This window comes from Chanodichthys erythropterus, chromosome 4 (assembly GCF_024489055.1).
Source record: "Chanodichthys erythropterus isolate Z2021 chromosome 4, ASM2448905v1, whole genome shotgun sequence".
NCBI classification, from domain to species: Eukaryota; Metazoa; Chordata; class Actinopteri; order Cypriniformes; family Xenocyprididae; genus Chanodichthys; species Chanodichthys erythropterus.
The window spans coordinates 6751436-6767748 of record NC_090224.1 but is presented as its reverse complement, the minus strand read 5'-3'; the positions used below and the strand labels follow the sequence as shown (position 1 = coordinate 6767748).

Below are 16313 nucleotides of genomic sequence, written 5' to 3'. Positions count from 1 at the left end.
TTTTCACTTTGCCACAGTCCATTTTAAATGAGTCCTGGCCCAGAGAAAACGCCTGCGCTTCTGGATCATGTTTAGATATGGCTTCTTTTTTGACCTATGGAGTTTTAGCCGGCAATGGCAAATGGCACGGTGGATTGTGTTCACCGACAATGTTTTCTGGAAGTATTCTTGAGCCCATGTTGTGATTTCATTACAGTAGCATTCCTGTATGTGATGCAGTGCCGTCTAAGGGCCCGAAGATCAAAAGGCATCCAGTATGGTTTTCCGGCCTTGACCCTTTACGAACAGAGATTGTTCCAGATTCTCTGAATCTTTGGATGATATTATGCACTGTAGATGATGATAACTTCAAACTCTTTGCAATTTTTCTCTGAGAAACTCCTTTCTGATATTGCAGCATTGGGGGCAGCATTGGGGGAATTGGTGATCCTCTGCCCATCTTGACTTCTGAGAGACACTGCCACTCTGAGAGGCTCTTTTTATACCCAATCATGTTGCCAATTGACCTAATAAGTTGCAAATTGGTCCTCCAGCTGTTCCTTACATGTACATTTAACTTTTCCAGCCTCTTATTGCTACCTGTCCCAACTTTTTTGGAATGTGTAGCTCTCATGAAATCCAAAATGAGCCAATATTTGGCATGACATTTCAAAATGTCTCACTTTCAACATTTGATATGTTATCTATATTCTATTGTGAATAAAATATAAGTTTATGAGATTTGTAAATTATTGCATTCCTTTTTTATTTCCTTTTACTCTCAATTTGTACAGTGTCCCAACTTTTTTGGAATCAGGTTTGTATATATATAGATATAGATATAGACATTTAGATATAGATATATATAGGTCACATTGATCTCTATTAGAAGTGCAGCTGCAGAGTTTAAAATCTAAGATGCCTTGTGTGCATAGTTTCGTTCACTACCAGTGTTACACCACAAGAGAGCACTAAATCAGTGCACTTAATGTAATTGGCTTCTGTGTGCTGGAGTTTTCACTATACTTAAACCATATACATTTCAGATGTATATACAGAGTATTATTCGATTATTAATGTATTTCTTGTTTTTAAATTCCTCACCTAATACAACTTAATGTGTTTGTATTATTGGCTGAGTGCATATCTTTAATGCGTCTTTAATTCATTTATCTCCTTTCTGTAGTGAGTCAAATTATGTTGATGTCTTAAAATGTACACATTATTCCCCTTTTAGCTGTTTTTATTTGCTGATATATTTTCATTTCTGATTTTTTTCTGCTCATAAATGTTACTTTAGCTTTTTAGCACTTTATTTCATTTCAAATTGTCTTAAAATGTTGTTGTTTTTACACACACAAACACACACACACACACACACACACACATATATACATATATATATATATATATATATATATATATATATATATACACACATACATACATACAAAAACAGGGTGAAAAGGGTCTCGCAAAGGCATAAACAAGAATATTCATGAAAAATGTAATTAAATGTGAATTTCCCACAGTGTGGAAAGTGTGCGCCTTATGACACCTTAACTGTGTGTACATCCTCAAGCTAACAGATACAATCACACACACACACACACACACACACCCCAGAGACCATTTTGCCTAGAGCTCACTTATTTATCATACAAGCATACTGCACACACACACACACACACACACTCACACGACTGTGGTCACGTATCTTCTATCTTGCTCATCCTCATCTTAAGGCAACATTGTGTGTGTTTAAAGCTCTGTGGTCACATTTAACCCTGATTATTGTCTGTTTACATGATTGAGAATTAATTTCATGTAATGTAATGCATGAATGCACAATACTGGATATCAAGTAAATCCAGTCCTTTCACTCATATTTGTTTTATTAAACAGATATGCTGTTAGTCTAAACTGCAGCCAGACAGTCCTGCACAGTCTTATTTAGCTGTGACCAGGAGGGAAAGAACATTCTGTCCCGAGTGGTGGGAATATCAGGAAACAATGTTTGCTCTAGAGACAGTAATGCCGCTATTTACATGTTAATCTTTGAGAGATCAGCTGCAGCATGCCAGAAAGAGAAGGAAGCCTAATTCTGTTTTATTTTCAGTATACAGATCAGGTGCATGTTATTAAATCATTTCAAAATGTATTATATATACACCAGTATCACTCTTCACACTTTTAATCTTTGTACACTATAGCATCTGAAAAGTAACCGGAAACACATGGGTTAGTGATGGGTAATCTGCTAATAATAATAAAGCTCTACTTGACTTTCCATAATCAACAGAGCCTAACAAAATAACCATTGCGTTTCTCTGGAGCAGTTAGCTGCAGGTCTCACAGTACTTGGGGGGTCTGATTGTTCCATTTCACTGTGGGTCATTTTGAGTTTCACTATACTGGATGCAAAATTGTCTCCCTACTGGAGACACTGGGATGAGTGATGCATTATTAAACTAGGGCCATCACTAAAATTCATGCATTGAAATTTAAGTACAGTCAAGCTAGTTAGCTACACTACTAGGCACAGATAAAAAGTAGCAAATTACATAGAATTTACTAAAGGGGGTAATATTTTCATAAAGAAAAAAATAGGGTATATACCCCCAGTTTAACAGACAAAGCTTAAGCCTAGACTAAAATGCGTGTTTGAGCTGTTTTAACTGAAAGCAACTTGCACTGACATCTCTTAAAGTATGTCAGTGCCATAAAAGCTATTTAAATAACTGAACTAACTGAACTAAGGCCTAATCCTGGCTTGATCTAAGCCCTGTCTATGAAGCCAGGCCATATACTATCAAATAACATAATTTAGGCCTATGATTTAATAAGATGCATATTTTTGCTTGTTTAACAACAGTTAGGGTGGCAGTATAAAAGTTGAACTGGTCAAAAACTGTTGTACAGTGAATCATTATTGTGAATTATTAGTGAACCATTTTTGTGAATTTGTTCATTTAAATGAATCATACTTTCATGCGAGTGAGAGGAGCATTTGGGATGAACCGATTCACTAGACTTTCCATTGCTACATATTGAAGAGAAGACCATTTATCATGAACCGATTCACTAATAAATCAGACTTTCCAACACTATGTAGAGGTCCATTTAAGATGAGCCTGTTCACTAAAATGAATACATTTTCCATTGCTATAGAAGAACCGTTTTTAGAAGAATGAATCAAACTAGCTACGTATGAGAGGGAAAGAGTTTGCCGTTTGATTATTCCCTCAACCTACTTAATACAGCGATATAACATAGCAAGAAAGCTATGAGAACGCTGTCATGCTGCTATTCACTCAAAAAAATGCTGAGTTGTTTCAACCCATGTTTGGGTCAAATTTGGACAAACCCAACCATTTGGCTTAAAATTTAATTTAAAAATGTAAACCAACAGTTGGGCTTGTCTATATTTGATCCAAACAACTGGAATAACTTGAACTTGAAATAACCCAGCATTTTTAAGAGCTAAGTTAGCAGCATCTGTAGTTTTAGTTAGTCAGTAAGCAAGTAGGACCCAGAACATTATGTTAAATGATGAAAAGTGATGAAGTAACAGCAATCCTGACCATATTAGGTTATTTTGTTATATTTCTTAAGACGAGAAATCTTGCTTCCTTTATGAAGACTTGGACTTATTTAAACAAGGTTAGAACAGAAATAAATTCATGTTACCAAAATGAAGCTTAATCTCAACATTCCTGCTGTTCTGGAAAAATAAACAAACAATGGGGATTCTAAAGTGCTTGAGACCAGGGTCCCTATTCTGTAGAAAATGGATGCATCCTACTTAGCAACTCATTTTAGTGACTAATTGAGTCCCATGTCTAAAAGCACATGTATTCTATATGCTGAAAACTTTTGGTTTAACAGCGAAAAGATACGGGGCAATTTATTTATCAAATTTGCTGAAATAAGTCAGGTTTCCCCATTCATTTTCCCCTTCAGACATAAGTAAATTAAATAAATTAAACCCATGTTCTCTGGGATGAATTCATTGTAATTCTTCTCCAGGTACTTCAAATGCCAAGCTAACAGGGAACATTCTCAGAACTTTGGATAATGTTCTGGCAAGGTTTCAAATTTATGAACAAAATTGTACTAAATAAAGAAATGTTCTTTCAAAGATATCCGGTCTTTAATATTGATGTTCTCAAAACATTAGCACAAAAATATTATGTATACATCATTCATAAAACTTTTTAGATGGATGTTCATCTAACATTTTTTTTTTTTTTAATGTTAGCCAACTACTTGTTTCTAAATGTTTCTAATGTTTGCAAAATGAGAAAAAGTTTTACATTTTTTTTTTTTTTTTTCAGAGAACCTTCAGAAATAACATTCCATAGCTTAATATGACCATTAGCAAATTATTCTTAGAACAAATTTTTGTTGAGTGGCTAAATACAGGTATAAAATTCAAAAAAAAAAAGGCCTGTGTAGTGAATGTGAACAGCATCATGATCAAAAACTAAACTTTTTTGACCGTTATGTCCTTAGCCTATCACATAATGGAGTTTCCTTTGCTTCAAAACTCATGGACAAACAATGATTGTATCATGTCAGTGTTTGGGATATTATCAAGCACATCAGTGTTCTATGTAGTTTCCTCATGTATACAGTCCTTTCGAGATGCTCAATGTGGGTGGTAGCTTGCCATTTAGCCGGCAGCTGTCACCTTGCAACTCTAGTCACTAGTGAACCTTAGCAGGGTTGAGTCAGAACTTGAATGGGAGGCTCCTATGTACATTTATAACACTATACTTAGTATTGTATTACCTTTTCATCAATTTACAAAAGAAAATATTTAACACTGCTGTGAGGGTGTTTCTAATACAACGGCTGTTGGAGTGATGGTAATATTGGCATCTTTCTCTCTTTATCTTTCTCTCTTCTGACTGCCGTTATCAGTCGCTCTCTGTTTTTTTCCCTCTTTTTGAAGGTTGTGAAATCAGTATTGTTGAGTTTATCTTTTGCTATTTGAGAAAATGGGGACACAAAAATATATATTTAATGTATTCTCTTATATCGAATTATAATTACTTCCGCTTCGAGAAACCCAGACACATGAAAAGGGTCAGGGGCACTGTATTGTAAAAAGGCACTGTGCTTCAGATGAGATGTTGAACTGAGATCCCGAATCTTTGTAGTCATAAAAAATCCCAGGTTGTTTCTTAACATCAATATGGGTTTAACCTGATGCCCTAGCCAAATTTGCCCAATAGCCAGTCACGGCATGTCTGTAAGGTCCAGTGGGGCAGTGCCCCCCCATAATATTCATCTAAAACAGAGACATCTTTGTAAACTGAATCAATAATAAATAGTAAATGTGTTCAGAACTCTGGAACATACATTTTTTTTTCTGATTTTCTAGACTATTTTAAGTGGTTAAGCGAGCAGGATATATTAACATTTAACGAATGGCTTCGGCAGGCGTGTATTAGCCTACTAAGTGGGGCTACAGCGCCCCACAATTTTCCAGTCTGTGGTGAAAAATGGAACTGCAGCCATTCGGGCAGATTTCAGACTGCTCCTCTTGTTTGTATGTCATCTTATAAACCTCGCTCCAGATCAAGATGATTTCAGTCCACTTCAGCTATGTGTATATTTGTCTGCATCAGGTCAGAAACATGTCTGTTCTTCCTATGTGGAGCAGCGTATCAAATTAATTAAAGAATAAATCTTTTAGTTTAAACGTGCTCTGTTGTGTTTGTTTCATATTTAAGAATACACATTCTTTCCCTCATTGGAATTCCTCCACAACGTGTAGAAAACAACATTCGCAATAAATAGTATATTAAGGCAAAATAGCGTTTTATGTGTGTGTTGTGTGAACTTAAAGGGATAGTTCACCCAAAAATGAAATTCGTGTCATCATTTGCTCACCCTCAAGTTGTTCCAAACCTGTATAAAAATACTATGGAAGTCAATGGTGCCACAAAACTGTTCAGTTTCCCACATTCTTCAAAATATCTTCCTATGTGTTCAGCAGAACAAAGAAATTTGTACTGGAACAACCCGAGGGTGAGAAAATGATGACAGAATTTTAATTTTTGGGTCTCTTTAAAGCCTGTCAATCAACATTAGAGTCACCCTCTGCCTGTTCTGCGTGTGTTCAGCGATCACAATATAAAGCTTATAAAATGTTTATCATAAACTGGCGCTAAAACCTGTAATCTGTCCTACTTAAATTTACGGTCAGGAGCTGCCACTGGCCTTCTAACCTTCTTCACCTATGAACTGGTCACATCACTTGTTCCTTATTCAGTCTCTGCTCAGCTTAAGGGACATTATAGCCTAATATTAAAGTGATTTTTCTCAAGAAAACAAATATAATTTCTGTGTATACTTAGCAGTGCCTCCAAGGCAAGATCAATTATCACAGTGAAACACAAAGTTATCAACCAAAACAGATGGTATAAAAAACTTTATTACAGGAAAAAGCAGTCATGTTGCATGTAGTAAGGGCCACTGCTTATGGCATTAAGGGCCACAGTCCTAAGGCATTAAACACCATGAAAATATTTCTTATTAGATTCAAATGGGGCAAACAATTGTTTAACCATATTATTTTATTATTGGATAATTTTATTAATGTATTCTTATTATTATTTTATTACTTGTGATGTTGCTCATGATGTTGTATGTTTTAAAGATCAAAATTTTTCACTGGAGGTGTATAATGCTTTAGAGGCAGCCAGGTCTGATGTGGTACACCAGTGTGCATTCTTCAGGATGGTGGGGGTTTTGCTCTCTGCCGATATTCAGGGATGTGGTGCAGAATCCACCCGGCAGGGGCCAGGAGGGCAACGGCAAACACAGACATAATCAAGAAACTTTGCTGCAGAAAAACACAGGAATATGCAAATGAAATTGAACAGCTTTACATACTTAGAGAATTTTAACCAATATTTCATTCAAAACAGTAATATTGTGAAATAATAATATATGCTGTTTATATTATTAATAATAATAATTAAAACTGTTTTCTATTTAAATATATTTTAAAATGATTTGTCCAATGTATTAGAATTGACTAAATGAAATGCAGTTATCTCTGGAAGTAAGACTCAAAAAAGACCATCCAGAAAAAGAGACAAAATATCATTTGAGTTGAGATTTTTCTACAGTGCCGTCTTTGGTCTCACTTGATCCTTCAGAAATCATTCCAATATGCTAATCAAGAAATCATTTCTCATTATTATCAATGTTGAAAACAGTTCAATGCTGCTTGATATTTTTGTTGATTTTTTTTCTGCTCAGAATTCTTGAATAGAAAGTTCATAAGAACTGCCTTTATTAGATATAGAAATCTTTTGTAAAATTATAAATATCAATACTGTCATTTATGTATTTCATGCATCCTGGCTGAATAAAATAAGTAATTTCTTTAAAAAAATATGATATATCTATGATATATAGATATAGATATAGATATATATGTTTATACATCTGCATATAAAATGATACCAAAAATAGAAATAATAATAATAATAATAATACAACAGGGCATATGAGTAAATAAATAACAGGGACATTTTATAGACCAAAAATTAAAAGTGTCACAGAGCATCTTCAAAAAACTTCTAAATTTGATGTTTTAAATGTTTACTTGACATTGTAATTCTGTTCTTCTCCAAACACAAGGATTATGTTCTACAATTCAAGGAGTCATCCGAGCTTATCTCATTATCTCCATTGACCTCAGTTAAACTAACTTAGGCTGATACCATGAATCTTTGCAACCTTTTAGGATTTTGTAATTATTTCACTCACCCCAGGTCCGATCTTGCTTTTGGGTGGCTTGCTGTAGATGCTGGAGTTGCGTTTCTGGACAATATCCCTTGCCCTGCAGACTGTCACGGGCTGCACAGCTCCCCTCAGAAAGGCCAGCATCCCACCAGCTGTAAGGGTCAGTCTGGATGCGTCTGAGAGAGAGAGAGAGAGGTTAAGGGAGAAGGAAAAAGGGGATGTTCACTGAGTGCAACCGCTGGGTTTCCTGCCTCAGGACTGCTGAAGAGAAAATAGATGTATCCAGTCATATTATACACTTTATCTCCCAAAACCAGCCCACTCTTTGGGAGGGGCCTAGACAACACGACCACCCATCCTGTATACAAACTTTTCGTTAATGCCCTTTTGACAAGATATGAAATGAAACAGTAGCATACAGGGCCCTATCCACCATAGACACCATTATTACTTTATTCATGTAATTCATAACTGAATGTGATGAGACAAGAAACGTTTTATATATTGGACATACAAATAAGATTGAATTTGTGTGTATTTCAAAATAAAATACTATTTGTAAACAATTTTAATTGATTACTTCAACTTCAATAAACCAGGAACTTTTACCATTCTTATTTCTTTTCCCCCCTTAAATCGCTTTTAATCCTTTAATTACTTAATTCCTTAAAAAAAAAAAAAATAAATAAATAAAGTTCAAGACATGGTTGCCACATTGGTAGCTTATTACATCATAATTTATCAAAGAACCAAACTTGACATTGTCCTTGATTTAATGAGTTACATCAACTCACGTTGGTCCATAAAATTATAAAAAGCTTGAACTTTTCCACAGATGATGGACAAATCACATTTGGCTTTTAATATAATGCTCCACAGACCATAACTGTTTTGTTCTACAATTAATGTCTTTTGTGATTTACACCATGGTTTGCAGCCACTGTTTGACAGCACATGAGTTCACAGGAACATAGGAAGTCGAGAAACACCTGGCTCTCTGCTTAGTGTGCATTTTAGAGCTGTGTCCAGTACAAAGAGTTACAAATTACAAGAGATCTGATTAGAGGAGCAGATTACAGGGAGATAAAAGTGCAGAAAGTAGTGCAGCTGGCTGTGTGTTCTGTCAGCTGTCAGTATGGCCTGTGTGGTATTGCACTTTATTCATGCTGGTGATCACATTACAGAGGCTGGTCTTTCATGTTGGAACACCGCTTGCCATTCAACACTTCCACAGTGTATCCACAGTGGATACATCCTACTCATTGTTTGGTTTACTGGGTGTGAAAACCATTAAACCTGTGATCTGAAACAAGAAGGGAAAAGCATCCTTGCTTTTTGAAATCATAAGCTCATACCAACCTTTGTTGGTGATAGTGAGGGGTGTGTATAAAGTTATTGAAATTACAAATAATATTTTTTCAATTTAATCCACATTTGCATAAATTTAATGATTTAAAGATTATGTATGACGTCATGAAGATTTATGAGAAATGATAGGCCATCCATTTGAAGCCACCTAGTGGACAAGAGATCAGTAGTGTTGTCGCCATCCTATGGGAAAAGTCTGATGAGTAAAGAAAGAAAGAAAGAAAGAATTATATTATATTATAGCTATTATATTATAAAGAATTTGTAAGAATTAATAAATTCGAATAATATAGAGCTAATATCATAGAATATTATAATAAGTTTATATTATAACATATATTATTATATAGCTTTATTATTATAAGACAATGTATAAGAACAGAATTTATTTGTTATAGAAATTTGTCTTTACTGCCTCCTTTGTTCGATTCAAGTATTAACAAAATACTTTTTTTTTTTTTTTTTTTTTTTTTTTTTTACTTTTAAACGATAGTGTGTAGATATATAAAAACGAATTATTAACTGAAAAAATCACCTTTAATGTATATCTTCGTTTCGTTACATTTCGACATTATTGTCTTATCTAGCCCATAGGTCCAACCAACGCAGAGGATTGATTGGACCTTTTCCTTGTGTGTCTCATCTGAGCTCGAGCAGATAGATGGCGTAGCGACATTGCTAACCGAATCCTGACGCTTAGCCCTCCCCTCATTGTTTTACTGAATAAGAGGAGGATACAACACTACATGTAATATTTGCTCACGGGAAACTGAAAGCGAAGAGCACAGACTCTAATTGAGCTGTTTTGTTGTTGAACGAGGTATTAAAGCGAGTAATGTAAGACGGATGGTGTAACGTTAAAGTACTAGCAGCCTGCTAGCGCTTCATATATGTGTTTGTATGTGTGTATGTGTGTGTGAACCCGGGACGCGCAGAGGCTTTTTTTTTTTTACTCAATAACACTCTACGAAAGAAAAGTGCGAGCAAATTTGCTCGGCTAAGCAAATATCAAAAGTCGCTGGCTTGGATTTTGGCTCGTTTTATGAGCAAGAAGAGAAGAGAGGAGCAGTAAACTTGACTCAGGTAGGGTTGAATGCCTTTTTTTCTCTCCTTTTTCGCTTTGCTTGCTAATCTGCCATGGCGAGCTGCTGAATTAGCTACATTTACAGTTATGCCTTGTGTATTTAAACCACAACAGTCCTTGACTGTTTATTCGTAATGTTAGTTATTATAACCTGATAAACTTCATATAGTAACATATTTCACTCTTCCACACATAACTAGTAAGCAAAGCTTAGTTATTATGGTTAGCTTGCATGCTAAACCAAAAGAAAACATTAACACCACGCAAGTTCTTTAGTTTATTACATAAAGAGGTTGAAACAACTAGATAAGCCGCATTTTGATAACTTTTTCACCCAAAGGAACTGTTAAAAACCACCTGAATGCTAAATGCACATAAAGCTAGGCTAGCTGAGTATGCGTAGTTTGCAGTTATTACAGATGTAATGCCTTCATGTATGCGGACACGTCATTTAATAAAGGGGAAGATTCATACTAGGAATAAGCTTGTCTGCTCATTCGGAGCTGTCAATAGCCACCAGCATGCTGTAACCAGTTTCAAATATGTGACTTGCTTGATTAAGGAGATGCTCTTCCAGTTGCCCAGCATAGCATATAGATACTAATGAGTTCAAAAAGCGTACTTGGCATGTTAGAGATGCTTCTGCTTGTAAAAAGCTTTTATAGTTCCCTCGAGAGAGCTTTTTTGCATCATCTAACAGGTCCTCCCTCATTGACCTGACTTTATTTGTATTTAGAAAAGAGGCTACTGCACGCTGCCTTATTTTGGACCTCTGTAATTACACAGGGCATTGTTTAGGAAAATTAGTGGACAGGAACATATTCCCCCTGTCTTTGTCTTGACTGTTTATTTCCTCTGGAATTCTGGAAGTCATCAGGGTCTAATTAAAGGCAAAGTTTTAACTGATGACCAAATTGGTTTACATCAAGTCCCATCCTGTTTGGCCCCCATGAGTTCATTCACCTTTACAGTGTCTCTCAGTTTCCCACATGGAGCCTTTTTGACTCCCGTGTTCCCAGGAGCCTTAAAATGTGTTGTGAGATTGTGCTAATGAAGAATTGTTTTGCAACCCAAATTGCTTTCTTTGTGATAATGGAGATATCACACTGCAAATTATTTGGAGCTGTAGGAAGTATTCAGGGATTTCGAGTGTCTTGATTATCAGATGTCCCCCAAGCATGAGTACAGACGGTGTGATTTACTGATAGCATCGTGCCTGCCCATGAGAATCAAAGGTAAACGTTCTAATGAAAAAAAACCCACACCAATTCTATTTGGCATTATCTGCCGCTGGTTTGTTGAGAGAATGCCACCCTTAATATAGCTCAATCAGCAGCATTGTTGTTCATCAACGTGGCTAATTCAAGAAACATTTGAGTGAAGAGAGCAGTTTGTGGTTTGGGTTCTGCAGTATGTTGTAAACGTGTTGTGACTGTGGTGGATGTGTAGGGGTTTCCCCCTCTTTTTTTCATTTTCCTGTGATGTAGGCCATCCTTTCCTCTACTGCCGTGCTGCAATATGTGCTTGTGCCAACAGTTAAGTCAGATTTACGTCTGACGGTGCTGCAGTTCTGTGTTAAAGGGATAGTTGACCTGAAAATGTGAGTTCTGCCATTTATTTTCTCATCCTCGTGTCATTTCAAAACATGTATGAAATCTTTTGAAGAATTTTCATGAAGATCAGTGACCACAGCACTATAAAAGTTGTCCTTATGACTTGTGATTGTCATATGATTTTAAAAGTCATCATTCACTGATAATCTTCCCTTCCAGTGAGATTATAATTTACAAACTGCTGAGACCAGATCAGTACAATTTGTGAATTGGGTCAACTAGTTAATTGCAAAGAATCAGCTTTTATTCACTGATCCAGTTCCCAATGATTTGTTTGCTGCAGTTTGAGTTATTACCTTAGTGAATAGAGCAGTTCAGGTATGACTTCACTTTGTAGGCCAAAACGCGGATGCGAGTTAGCATTTTAGCACTTCTGGTTCCATCGCCCCGAAGTCTGTGTTTTTTTTTTGTGTTTTTTTTTTTTTTATAGGATTTTGGTTAAATGGCTGAAATAAGGTCTGTGGTGAACACAAGCTCAAGACACTTTCACATTTTATTCTACAACATAAAATACGTCCGTATTACCCCACTCATGATTTTTATTTATTTTTTTTTTAAGCTTTTATTTGTCTTGAAAAAAGTGGTTGCTAACAAGTGGCTAAATGGGACTACACAGGCAGTCGGGTACATTAAACGTCATGACGCCGAAAAGGTAAGCTCAGTCTGCTCATAATTGTGTACTTATAAACTAATCTAACTCAAATGTTTTTTGATTAAATTGTCGTAATGTTAGGGATGGTGACGTTGAAGTCAAGCGACCATGGTGTAGTTCGTTTATAGCCTACCTTTAGCTTTTTACTTCTGGCGACTGCATTTAGGCTTCAAAATTCATAAGTTATGTTCATCTGTGAAAAAGCGTTTAATTATCATAAACCTTTGTTGATCACAGAGCTTGTTTAATCTTGTTTAATAATCCAAAAGCCTATGGAAAAATCATATTGGGTTTTTGTCGAGGAAACCAGTTTGATGCTAACTGCCAGTTGGCCTACAAGTGATGTCATACCTGCACCACTCTTTAAAGTCAGCATGAAATTAAAATTGACCCTATTAACTTTGTTAGTGCATATTACTAGTCTTGTGGTGAACAATTAATGCATGCAAGTTGATACACAGAAAAGATTTTTGTCGTGGTAATCTTTAATTAAAATCTGAAAAGTTACTTCCGGTCTGAAATGGCGTTCCTTCTCTGATGACGTCAGTTTGACGGCTTGGGTTGAAAACACTTAAACCACTCAAGATTTTTAGATTAACCACTTTTTAAATAGAACCACTCAAGATTTGAGACAAGATTTTTACACACTATTTTTAAGAAATCCTCAATGGCGAAATACATGACTAGAAAAAATATTCTGCAGGTGTATTTGAAATGTTTTAACTAATCATCTTGTAATGAATGTCATTTCAGTTCTACTTTGAGTATGAATTATCATATGCAGTAAAAGACAACAATACTCAAGTACTGTAAAACGTTTTGCCACTAACTCAACTAACTGACTTCTTCTGTATGATTACAGTCTCTTCAGATCTTACTGTACATGATTTATGAGCTTCTACAACTTTTGACCTCCTAACTGATCTCCTTTCCACAAACTGATCATAGAAATAAAAACGGTATAAATAAAAATGTTAACACTTTACAATAAGGTCTCATTTATTAACATTAATGTATTAACCAACATCAACTAACAATGAGCAATATATTTGCTACAATATTTATTAATATTTGTTAGTTAATAAAAATAGTCATTCATTGTTAGTTCATGATAGTTCACGGTGCATTAACTAATGTTAACAAATGAAACCTTATTGTTTGTGCTTAATAAGATTAAGAGAAAACTGTTATTCATTTTTTATGGTAACACTTTACAATAAGCGCAACCATAATCACACTCTCTCTATATTCAAAGTGCAAATAAGACCAAATTTTTCTATGATACAGAGCTGAGAGATGGTTACAACTACACTGCCCAGCCTAAGATAGCTTTCATATTGAGAGATATCTGTATTCATCAGGGAGCCGCTTTCAAAATGCGGGGTATTGAAATTGCATTTGAATGCGCTCTCGCGTTTACTTTCACTTTCACACTTTTACTTTCTGTAAATATGGAGCGGTGGCGACCGTTATCCAACTGAATTAAATGTTTTTTATTTAAATACAAAGCAAAATGACAGTGGAGGTGTAATGTAAACGTAGCGGTGGCATATTCTTTCCTAATCATCCTAACACTCTGTCATGGCAACATCACGAGACTACTTTTCGCCTCAACGAGAAATCTCGTCACATATTAGTCTCGCGAGATCTCGTGACATGAGCTCTCGTCACACCCCTAGCTGCTTATGTTTTTTTTTTTTTTTTTTTTTTTTTTTTGCGAAAAGCACAATGCATAGTGTGCATGGAATCTGATGAAACATATGGGAGGGCTCAACAGTAAGGATTTTTTTCTTTCTTACTGCTGGCTCATTTGGGCCAGTAATTCAGATTTTTACTTGCCCTGCCAGTATTTTAACTGACTCCACCAGATGATACAACATGATACAATTTATTTTTAATGACGTCTGTGTATGGGGTCAGAAAATATTTTTCATTTTTATTAAATGTCATGTTTTGACAGCAAAAAATTGAGTTTCTAATTTTAAATAGTAGCTTGCTTGACTAAATATTTACACTACAGTTCACAAGTTTGTAGTCAGTAAGATTTTTTTTTTTTTTTTTGAAGAGTCTTTTATGCTCACCAAGGCTGCATTTGATCAAAAATACATTAAATGCACCCCCCCCCCCCAGTTTTTTTTTCAAGATTCTTTAAATAGAAAGCTTAAAAGAATAGCATTTTTTTTAATTAGAAATCTTTTGTAACATTATGAAGATGTCTATTCTGAATAAAAGTATTAATTTCTTTAAAATTTTCTCCATTCATTCTGTTAAACCTAACTTGGCGTCATTAAAAAGCAGAATTCGCAACTCATGTAATTTGTGACAAATGTTTAAGTTTGCAAGACTTGAAAACACATGTACACGATCAGGGAATGCAAGATGTAGTGACAATGCAGCACACTGACCTGATAGGACAAGTGACAGTTCTGCCAACTGTCCCGAAACTCTCTCCCACTGTGGACCGTCATGCCATCCTCATTCTTGAGTGCTGCCTGTGGGATAACTGCTTCACAGCTGACAGTAGATCCAGTCAGTCCATCAAGAATCGTTATGAAATCTTTTGCTGTTATGAATTAGTTCACTGTCTTTCTGTAGCAATGTGCCAGGGTTTTGCAGACTGTACTTGTGTACAATGTAACCTGAGGAGCTTGCCAATTTTATAACCTTGAAAAGTATCAGACAACTGCAAATCCGTTTGTATCGATTAACTGCGCCCCAGGTATGATTCAAAAATAAGGTTTTATTGGGCTTTTGTTTACAACACGTCCATAATCTTAAAAATAATCTTATCGCAGCGAAAATATGATGATCTTATGAAATATTGCTCATGTCCTCATGTTCAGTACAATGATGTTTCAGCTCATTTGGCTTGTGCATTTCAGACAAACAAGGAAATCTGCATTATAAAGGCTGGGTCCTTATACATTTGGACTTTGCTGACATAATTGCTATAATGGTTTGCTTTTTTTTTTTCAACATTAAGCCAAAAAAATGGTAGTTGGCTGATGGATGTAGAAATATGAATAAAATATTTTTTTTTCAGTCTGCAGTCTTTGAAGGTCCCTGTAGTTCCACAAGCACACTGACTTGACCTCTGGCTGCTGTCACTGGAGAGAGAAATTGGATGGGGAAAGGAAAGTGGGACATGTTTTCATTTTCCACTCCCCCTTGTTGTCCTTGGCAACCACTTTTTTTTTTTCTTTTCCCCCTTCCCTTAAAATGACAGGCTGACTCAGGTCCCAATATTTCACCTTGTCCAAGGGGTTGTTTGAGCTCTCTTTCTCTCTCTCTCACACACACACACGCACGCACACACACAGAGGAATTAAGTGCTCACTTCCTTTGTCTACCCCTCATCACCATGCACTAATGAAACCCAGTGCTGTTCAAGACCAAGACTGCAGCAGTGAATTTATTTCAAATGCTGGAAGTGAGCTCCAATGCTGTTTCACTCATTCTCATAGAATTGTCATTCTCTGGATCTGCCCTATCTTACAAGAGTAATGCTGCATAATAAAAAGTGATGGTAAATTACAGCAAGTAGGGGGTTTACTACATGAGCCACTTCCTGTGTCTGTTAATTTGCAGGTTGACATCACATGTAGCCATTATTCATTGAGATATTTTTGACATTTCAGGAAGTTTATTTTTGTGCTTCACATTGAATCAAACTCCGAATACAGAGCATAGCTGTATGATTTATTTCCTTTTTTCACCCTAAAGTCCTTTTCTTTTCTTTTTTTTTGGACTATATTGAGCATTTGTGGTTCAGTGGTCACACAACTAGATGTCGACCGATTGGTTTTATCAATTAATCGGCACCAATAACCAATTGCTGGAACAATCGGAT

At 35.7% G+C, this 16313-nt stretch overlaps 2 protein-coding genes across 5 annotated transcripts in view; one reads left to right on the top strand and one right to left on the bottom strand.

The window, feature by feature from the left end:
• Positions 1 to 6412: 6412 nt before the first annotated feature.
• Positions 6413 to 8081, bottom strand: si:dkey-85n7.8 (COX8 domain-containing protein). Its single transcript, XM_067383015.1, has 2 exons — positions 7771 to 8081; positions 6413 to 6835 (listed from the first exon to the last, which is right to left on the bottom strand). Exons 1-2 carry the CDS (start codon positions 7888 to 7890, stop codon positions 6725 to 6727), a joined length of 231 nt encoding a protein of 76 aa, XP_067239116.1. The 5' UTR covers positions 7891 to 8081; the 3' UTR covers positions 6413 to 6724.
• Positions 8082 to 9860: 1779 nt separating this feature from the next.
• Positions 9861 to 16313, top strand: part of btbd7 (BTB (POZ) domain containing 7) — a 61472-nt gene continuing 55019 nt past the window's right edge. For 3 of the 4 annotated variants that reach the window (XM_067383884.1, XM_067383883.1, XM_067383880.1), the window contains exon 1: positions 9861 to 10197. The gene's annotated coding sequence lies outside the window, so the exon portion shown is untranslated. Of the gene's footprint in view, positions 10198 to 12370; positions 12464 to 16313 lie in introns of all 4 variants that reach the window. The other variant, XM_067383881.1, reaches the window with a different exon arrangement.